General features: G+C 35.1%; 2 protein-coding genes across 2 annotated transcripts; both read right to left on the bottom strand.

The window, feature by feature from the left end:
* Positions 1 to 1,824: 1,824 nt before the first annotated feature.
* LOC104725056 (uncharacterized) lies at positions 1,825 to 4,305 on the bottom strand. The gene is made up of 9 exons (XM_087476007.1): positions 4,072 to 4,305; positions 3,837 to 3,973; positions 3,342 to 3,580; positions 3,062 to 3,265; positions 2,878 to 2,970; positions 2,697 to 2,798; positions 2,324 to 2,617; positions 2,161 to 2,238; positions 1,825 to 2,073 (listed from the first exon to the last, which is right to left on the bottom strand). Exons 2-9 carry the CDS (start codon positions 3,958 to 3,960, stop codon positions 2,044 to 2,046), a joined length of 1,164 nt encoding a protein of 387 aa, XP_087332133.1. The 5' UTR covers positions 3,961 to 3,973; positions 4,072 to 4,305; the 3' UTR covers positions 1,825 to 2,043.
* Positions 4,306 to 5,363: 1,058 nt separating this feature from the next.
* On the bottom strand, positions 5,364 to 9,135 carry LOC147934855 (uncharacterized). Its single transcript, XM_087471005.1, has 3 exons — positions 6,770 to 9,135; positions 6,367 to 6,690; positions 5,364 to 6,282 (listed from the first exon to the last, which is right to left on the bottom strand). Exons 1-3 carry the CDS (start codon positions 9,133 to 9,135, stop codon positions 5,622 to 5,624), a joined length of 3,351 nt encoding a protein of 1,116 aa, XP_087327131.1. The 3' UTR covers positions 5,364 to 5,621.
* Between the last annotated feature and the right edge of the window lie 489 nt (positions 9,136 to 9,624).

Here is a 9,624-nt window from a genome sequence, read left to right on the forward strand (position 1 = left end):
ATTGAATTTGGGTTAGATATTGTGCAAATGCACTCTCTGCATTGGGTCAGCGCCGAGGCTGGTACCAATGTATGTTCCTAGAATGTGGGACTTTCCCATGAAATTCATTAAAGGAAATATCCAGATTGGTTCAATTCAATTTGGTGAGCTCGAACAGAATAGTGTTAGTAAGATGATTTTAAGAAAGATCAGTACTTGAGAGAGAGGTGAGTACTATGAACCGTGGAGAGAAGGTTCATGGAGAATTGGAGATAATTATGATACTTTGTAAAACCGTGCCTGGGACTATATGGATAATGGACGGGAAAACGAGCTATTTCTCCACGAGAACTATCATATCTAGCTAGATAGAGTCCGAACTTTGACCACGATGTAGATATCCCCGAAAACAAACTTCGATTCCTATTTCTCCACAAAACCAAAGTTCTATACCTATATCTCCCTAAATCTGAGTTGCATCGGTTTGGATTGTAGACCCAAAAGTAAACCAAATATACCCTAAGTTAAACCAATTAAAGACCCGATTCTGTACCCAATTCCGATCCGCTAGTTAATAAACCTAGAAATCCCCAATTTTCAAAACATAAGAACCCTAAAATTGATTTGGCATAAGAAATTTACAGCAACGATGCCTCCACCGTAAGCTTTAATAATTGTATTGAGTATAATTGACTTTCTCAAGAAAAAGAAGAACAAATCATGTTTGCTCTTTTACAAAACGAAAATTTTCAGCAAAGTAAAAAAGTTATGAATTTGCAAAAGGTTACAAATTTTCCTTTGCAAAAGGCTACAATAATCTAATGAAGAAGAGAAGATCGAGTTTGAAAAACAGAGGGAGAGCTAATCACTTCGTACCACACACAATTTGATTCATTGCTTCTCCTCCTCTGATCAAATATTTAAAGCGACCAAAGATTTCATCGCCATTGGTTTTGTTGAAAACTAGTGAAAACCTCGATTATCAATCACCTTTCCACCACCATCTCCGACGGTTATGACTTCCCCAGCGCCGATGAAAGCACCAATTCCCTCTTCAGCCATAATCACTGCACCGCCACTTTCATCCCACTGATCAAATTCCAAATCCTAAATCATGTTGTCACCTAATCCATCGTTACCCAAAATCACTGCACAACCGCAAGCTTAGCCTTCCAATTCTCTTCTTATATTAATTGCATCGGCTCGATGAAGGAGGGATATTCTTAGTTCCCACCGGGATGGAGTTTAGGAAGACGAAGAGCCAATTCAGTTCCACAGTTGTTTCGATTTGCTGTGCCATTAGAGTCGTTTGCTCCCATGGTTATATTTAGGGTTTCTAATTAATGGGAATTTGGGGAAGACAAGAGTTTGGTCGGGTCAAAACGAAAAAGTCGGGTCAAATATAAGGTTTAGGTTGGTCAAATTGATTTTTTAATAGACGGTTAAGTAAGCAATAAACCAGTAGAAACCAAGGATTGCGGGTATTTAGATCTCGAACTTTTAATTCTGGGAGATATAAGTATAGAACTTTGGTTTCAGAGAGAAATAAGAATCAAACTTTGTTCTCGGGGATATCTACATTGTGGTCAAAGTTCGGGTTCTATCTAGCTAGATATGATAGTTCTCGGTGGGAAATAGCTCGTTTCCCTGATAATGGATCGGAAACAGTATTATTTAAAAAGGCTTTAAGTTAAGTACAATTTTTTTTCGAAATAATAACCAGTATAATCCAAAAAAAAAAAAAGAGAGTAAAACTAAAATTCTAAAACGCAACTTTTCTTCCTTCTTTTGCTACAAAAGTATTAACCAACTGTCAGGATGGTGCTAGAAAGGAATATAAAGGAATATAAAAGCACCAATAAGATTTTTATTTAAAATATTAATTATTTGAAAATCAATTCAATATGAAATAATTAATAAAATAAAAACAAGACTGAAATTACTAATTAAAGTACTGGAAAGCAAATTACAGAAATCATCCTAATAAGTTTTCCAAATGCATAAAAACAAAATAAACCAAAGTTGCTAAGAAATTTGGATAAACTTCTGTGTTGACTATGATCACTATCGTCTATCAAGACCATCATCATCTTCCTAAGAAAAATAAAATAGAAAACAGATTAGTTTATCATCTAAATAGTTAGTATCTGTGAAATGAATACATACGTAAATACCATTTACCTGGGGATTAGGTACATTTGATATGTTTAGCAATGCTGGATTAGGTATGTTAGCAAAAGCTGTGGCCCATACAGTTGCCTGGACGTTTAGTTTAATTATTATATTAGTTTTATATAATCAATTTACAATAAAATAATTTAGATTATTAAATTGTGTATATTACCTGTTCACCGGTTGAAGTATCAAGTATTTGTTGGATGAACGTACTCATTGCCTTTACCTGAGTTCCTAACTCTTCCACTTTTCCCTTCAGCTGAACAACCATTTCAGAATTTTCTACATCTGCTCTAGCCACATTTGAGCGTTTTCCTAATTTTGAAGGTGTGGGTCCACGACCAACACAACGTACTCGTCCTGGACGCTCTGGACCAAACACTTGAGCATATTCATCATCTAGACTAGCTGTAACATTAGTAGTGACTTGCGGATTTTGAATCAACAGTGTTGTAAGTGCTTCCTAAAAGGAAAAGGTGATAAATATCAAACATAATTAATTATAGTGATAAACAATCAATATTGATATTAAAAAAACTAACCGCATGTGTCTTCGCCTCCTCACATACAAAGCTTCCATCAGGTTTTGTACGAGACTCAATAAAAAACTCTGCTCGACTTGGTGTTTTTCCAGTTTTGATTTTCTTCATTAAAGATACATGCATAAATAATATAGAATATCAGTATAAGAAACTAATGTTTTGTCAAAACTAAATTACTCACAATCTCATTTCTTCTCCTTGGAAAGCTCTTCCTTCCACATAAGTGAGGCATGGTATTGTGTTTTTGGCTCTTTGTATTCCGTTCTTGCATTTTCTGAAAGCTCACATATTAGAAGAAAAATAGTTGCATTGGATGTAAAGACATTCAACTACATGTAGATACTTAACACAAAAAAAAACTATACCTTCCACTTCTCATCAAATCTCGTCCGAACAAATTGACCCCACTGAAGTTCAGGAATTTTGTCGGGTCGATTCATCAACGTTTCATTCAAAGTATCTTTTTTGTGTTCTTTCCAAAGCCGGCGTTTGACATCCTTGCATCTGCTACCTAGTGCACCCATCACATATTCTTTTCTAATCACAGGATCATCAAATCTGAATTTGGACTGCAACGACAAACCATAAAACTTGCTATCAAACCAATTTATTGTCTTGTAATGATGAATATGAACTAGATTTTACCTGAATTGTGTTCCATGCCGTATCTTTTATATAAGAATTAACACACCTCCAGTCGTTGTAGTTAATGGGTATCAAATTTGCATCATGACTTAATTGACCTAACCATGATCCAAGTAAACCTCCGGAATCTCCAATTGGTTGACCGCTATCTTCGTCGAAATGCACTATCACTTTAGTACCTTGTAACTTCCATACATCTTTCGATGTCAACATTTTTCCTTCTATGTTTCCATCAGTATCTTGTTGATGATACATATATATATATATATGAAAAATTGATCAGTATAATTAACATAAAAGGAACAAATATACATGTACATATATAAACACTGATCGCTTAAACAATATATAATTGAACTGATTCAGTATCAAAAACAAAAGAGTGTATCCAATGCTATATTACGTTACGTATAATCATCGTAAATCAGTTTAAAAACAGTTTTAAGAACAGTTCAATCAGAAAATGACTTTCAATAATATAACTCAAATAATTACCTATGATCTGTATCTTCCATTTGAAGCTTTTACATTCTGGAGCAAGGGGAGGAGGGATGCTGTAATCTGCTTCCAACTGTGATAAATCATCAGGTCTTTGTGTCTCTGAATCCATAAAATCCATGATCGATCTTAAACTAAGAAAAAAACAAATAAAGTAGTTAGCAATGCCAAAATATGTATGATACTAAAATTCACAAAACTAACTTCAAATATTAAATCCAATACACGTTACCTTGTATCTGAGATTGCTCTCTAGCAGTTTCTCTTCAAGCTCTTAAGAGATTTGTTTACAGGCGATATCTTTTTCTTTTGACGGCGTCATAAGGATTTCTTTAAAAACCCTAAATTTTTATAGTTTATTTGTGATTAATATTTATGGAAAACAATTAGATGGCGCTGGAGACAGAAAAACTAAGCGGGAACTGAAATTTTTTGATAAAATTCACTAAACCAATTAGTTGGCGCTGAATAATAAACCTGCAGTTTTTTTCTTTTTTATTTTCCTAAAAATTTCCAAGTCTAGTTAATTTTCCTGACAATTTTCAAGTCGAGTCTAGTCTGGTTAAGTCAAGTCTAGGCCTCTTAGTCAAGTCTGGTTAAGTCTAAGTCCTTTTAGTCAAGTCTAGTTAAGTCCTTAAGTCAAGTCTGGTTAGTCCTTAAGTCAAGTCTAGGGCCTCTTAGTAGTCTGGTTAAGTCTCTTAAATCAAGTCTGGTTTTATGTTTAAGGCATTGAATTTGATTTTGAGAAACCTGCAGTTTTTGAGAAACCTGCATTTTTTGCTCACATATATCCAGTTTTATTATTTTGAGAAACCTGCAGTCTCGTTAGCATCGAGAATTCTTGTCTCTTACTATTATTTTTGCAAACCAAAATATATTAAACATGCCTTCCTCTGTTTTACCATATGATGTAAAATCTTATTTTGCAAATCAAAGTCAAATATTATTTTGCAAATCAAAGTCAAGATACTTGCAGTCTCGTTACGTTACATCTCGTTAGTCAAGTACTTGTTGTTGTGTTTAGCAACTCTATCAAGACTTTATGTGTATATTTAATTATTCTTTGCAAGTGAATGTCTGCAAGTTTAACACTAAATTAGACATTAGGTGGAGTAAGTCATGACAGAAATTAGAAAGGCTTTATATAAAGTAGGCTTCATATATGCTTTGGGAATTGCAGGTTCTGGAAATTGCAGGCTGCAACTGCATGTTACAAATTCTGATTTTTTTCCAAAGTAGAAGCTGCAAGAGACACAATAATTAATAACAGTAAAACAAAGCAAATCAGAGATCCTACTCAAATTCAGTTGTGCAAAACGCTAAAATAGAATGAAGTCTGGTTAAGTCTAGGGCCTCTTAGTCAAGTCTGGTTAAGTCTAAGTCCTTTTACTCAAGTCTGGTTAAATCCTTAAGTCAAGTCTGGTTAAGTCCTTAAGTCAAGTCTAGTTAAGTCTAAGGCCTCTTAGTAGTCTGGTTAAGTCTCTTAAGTCAAGTCTTGTTTTATGTTTAAGGCATTGAATTTGATTTTGAGAAACCTGCAGTTTTTGAGAAACCTGCAGTTTTTGAAAAACTTTGAGAAATCTGCAGTTTTTGCTCACATATATCCAGTTTATGTAAAATATTATTTTGCAAATCAAAGTACGATACTTGCAGTCTCTTTACGTTACATCTCGTTAGTCAAGTACTTGTTGTTGTGTTTAGCTACCCTATCAAGACTTTATAGAAGCTGCAAGAGAGATCAGAGATCAGAGATTTTTTTCCAAAGTAGAAGCTGCAAGAGATTCAAAGTTCAGATTCATCATCATCAACATCACCCATATCATATAAGTCTCTAGGCTGAACATGAACTGCGATATTCAATTCTACCTCAAAAGGATCTTTCACATAATATACCATTCTTGCTTCAGACGCCAACACATATGGCTCATCTTCTTCATTATCCCCACTGTGTAACAAGCGTGAAAAGTTTACCATATGATGACCGTATGCGTCTATTTTGTATCCTCGTTCCGTACGAGTGTCAGCCCACTTGCACTTAAACAATACAACTTTGAAAACCTCATAGTAGTTTAATTCAATAACTTCAACCAGCTCTCCATAGTATGGTACAGTTCCTGTTCTTGGGTTGGGATCACGAGAACTAGCATAACTCATTGTCTCAGCAGCCACATAAACACCATTATTTTGGGTTTTCAGTTCAACATCTCTATCTGTTGCTCGGAATTTGAAACCGTAGACATTGTAAGCTGTATACTTCACAACCTTTTCAGATGGACCCAAAGCTAAGCATCGTAAATCTGCAGTTAATCCATCTAACTCATCAAGCTCTACTTTCTGTTTGAACCATTTTGCAAAATTAAGATGCATTTCTCGATCAATGTCAATAGCGCGACTCTTTTTGCTATGGTGAGATGGGTTCCTTAACAAGTCATTTTTATACTTCCTGAAATTATAATAATTAGTAAAAATTAGAGAACGTCAATCAGACATAATGAAAATGAGTTATTATTAAGTGATAGAAACATACTCGCGTAAGTGATCAAGTAGATGACAATTAACCAATATATGTCGATGTGCTTGCTGTCTTTCCACATGGTTGAGAGTATAAACCTGACCCGCTCCAACAAACCTTCCAAGGGTTGGAAAAATAACTGGAAGTTCTGAATTTGTTCTTATGCTAGTCTCAACTATAGGTCGATCATCAACACGTCCAATCCTTGTAAATCGTGTCTCTATATCTTTGAGATACATTGAGCAAAATGTTACACATTCATCGGCTAAATATTGCTCACATATAGAACCTTCAGGTTTAGCGCGATTCCGAACATATGATTTGAAGTGTCCTAGAGTCCTGCAGATAAATTAATTGAGTAAATTTCCAGTTGTGTATATAGATACAAACATATAATGTACATATATATATATATTACCTCTCAACCGGATACATCCAACGAAATGGATTTGGTCCACCTAATTTTGCTTCTTCTGTGAGATGTACTACTAAATGTACCATCACTGTGAAAAAAGATGGAGGAAAAATCATCTCCAGACGACATAGAGTCACTACAATACGGTCTTGAAGTTTGTCAAGCTCCTCAATATCAAGGACCTTTGCAGATATCTCTCTAAAAAAATGACAAACCTCAACAATGGCTGATGTCACATCTGTTGGCAGTAGATTCCGGATGGCGACTGACAACAAATCTTTCATTATCACATGGCAGTCATGGCTTTTTAAGCCTACTAGCTTTCGACTTTTAACATCAACACAACTTGATAAGTTAGACGCATAACCATCAGGAAACTTTACATTCTGTAAGACACTTAAAAAGGTGTCTTTTCCATCATTGTCCAGAGTAAAACATGCTGCTTGATACTTCCCATTATCATCAGGCCACAAGTCAGAACGTATACCTAACTCGCGAAGATCTTTTCTAGCACTCAAATTATCCTTTGATTTTTCTTTGTCGTCCAATAATGTGTAGCGTAAATTGTCAAACACATTTTTCTCTATATGCATGACATCCAAATTATGCCTCAACATAATAAATTCCCAATAAGGCAACACAAAAAATATACTTCTCTTCTTCCATTGTTGAGTACTAGATCTTCCAACATGACTTCGATCTCTTTTTCCTCCAACTCCAACTAAACCATGCTTCTTACCAAGAGTAACATTAACCTGTTCTAGTTGATGAACAATTGTAGAACCTGTTAACGTCACTGGTGGTGATCTGGTTTCGATATATCCGTCAAAATTAGTTATATTTTGACGAAAATCATGATCTTGAGGAAGAAAGCGACGATGACCCTGAAAACAATTTTTTTTGCCATGGCGTAAACGTTGGCCGGTGCCATCAAAATTGCAGCTTGGACAAGCTGATGTCGTATATATATTCCAACCCGACAAATTTCCAAGACCAGGAAAATCACTAATTGTCCACATGATGGCTGCTCGCATGTCAAATGTTTGTTTTGTGGAAGCATCTACTGTTTTAACCCCATCAAACCATAATTCCTTCAATTCTTTGATAAGTGGCTGTAAGTAGACATCAATATCATTACCAGGCATTTGCTTTCCAGGGATAACCATAGAGAGGATCATTGATGTCTGCTTCATTGACATCCATGGTGGCAAATTATAAGGAAATAATATCACTGGCCATATGCTATAACTATTACTCATTGTACCAAATGGGTTAAAACCGTCAGTCGCCAAGCCTAGTCTGACATTTCTTGGATCAGATGCGAATTCTGGATATTTTTGATCAAATGATTTCCAAGCCTCTCCGTCTCTTGGATGTCGAAGCTTGCCATCATTATTAGACGCAGTTGCATGCCATCTCATGTGGGTAGCAGTTTTTGATGACATGAATAAGCGTTGTAGTCTCGGTTTTAGAGGAAAATAACGCAAAATTTTTGCAGGAGTTTTTTTTGTTTTCTTCTCTGATCCAGATATTGTACCTTTTGCTGGAGTTTTCTTCTTTATTTTCTCTGATCCAGATACCGTACTTAGCCTAACCTTACTCTTGGCAGAAATATTTTGTTTCCAACGAGAAGCTTCACAAACTTTACAAGTCTCCCTTTCTGCATCTGCCTCCCAAAATAACATGCAATCATTTGGACATGCATGAATTTTCTCGTAACTCAATCCTAATTTACGAATAACTCCCTTCATGTCATTAAATGACTTTGGCAACTTAGCATGTGTAAATGCTTCTTTCAGCAAATCAAGCACCATAGATATGCCTTTGTCACTTATCCCACACATACACTTGATATGGTACAACTTCAATATAAAAGACAACTTCGTGAATTTTGTGCATCCATCATATAGCTCTTGGGTAAAATCAGCAAGCAACTCATCAAAACTTTCTTCTTTTCTAAAATTTCCACTTGAAGTTGATGGTCTATCAGTGTCCATAGGCTGCTCACAAGATCCAAATGCATTTTCACCATACATATTAGTATTAATACCAGGGAAAAGATCATCCAAGAGATTCAAAGTTGAATCCATTTCAACTTGAGCTAAATCATCAGTAGGTACTCTTGCATTTTCTGTGACAAATATTCTCTCTCCGTGAAACACCCAACTTGTGTAAGAACTTAAAAAGCCATAGCATATCAAATCACCTTCAATATCTTCTCTTGACTTGAATTTGGCTAGAGAACAACGGTTACATGGACATTTCATTGTGGCTGCAGTTGATTTACTAAATGCAAAATCCAAGAAATTTTTAACCCCAGATAAGTAATCTTGAGATAAACGTGGTTTCTTTATCCATGACTTATCCATCAAAACCTGAAAGAACGTTTTTGGGTTTTACTTTAAAGAAAAAAATAAACCTAGAAAAATTAAGAAGATTAATAAACACCTAATTAGGAATAGAATCGGCCTGAAGTTGTCCGGTTGTTGTGTGAATAAGAAGTCGTGGTGTAAGGCGAACCGAGTCGTAACTTGTTTGATTAATTCCAATATGTGTTGTTCAAGCCGAGTGTTTCTTCACAAATAAAAGTCAATTCTCAAGAAAATCCTGCGTGAGACCATAATTCTAGAGTCAAATAATTAAACAAACCCTGATGTCAATCTGTAATTAATTAAAGCTAATCATAGAATCAAAGTCAGAAAAACACTTACTTATGATTAAGGATCTAATTTGTGTTAAAAACTCCAAGAAGAAAAGAGATGCTAGTTGGGATTAGGTTTGTCGATGGTGATACAAATTATTAAAGATTTTGAGTTTTTTTGTTTACGTTCACAAGTCTTTTTGTAAACATATTTATT

Source organism: Camelina sativa, chromosome 11 (genome assembly GCF_030686135.1).
Source record: "Camelina sativa cultivar CO46 ecotype springtype chromosome 11, ASM3068613v1".
Taxonomy (NCBI): domain Eukaryota; kingdom Viridiplantae; phylum Streptophyta; class Magnoliopsida; order Brassicales; family Brassicaceae; genus Camelina; species Camelina sativa.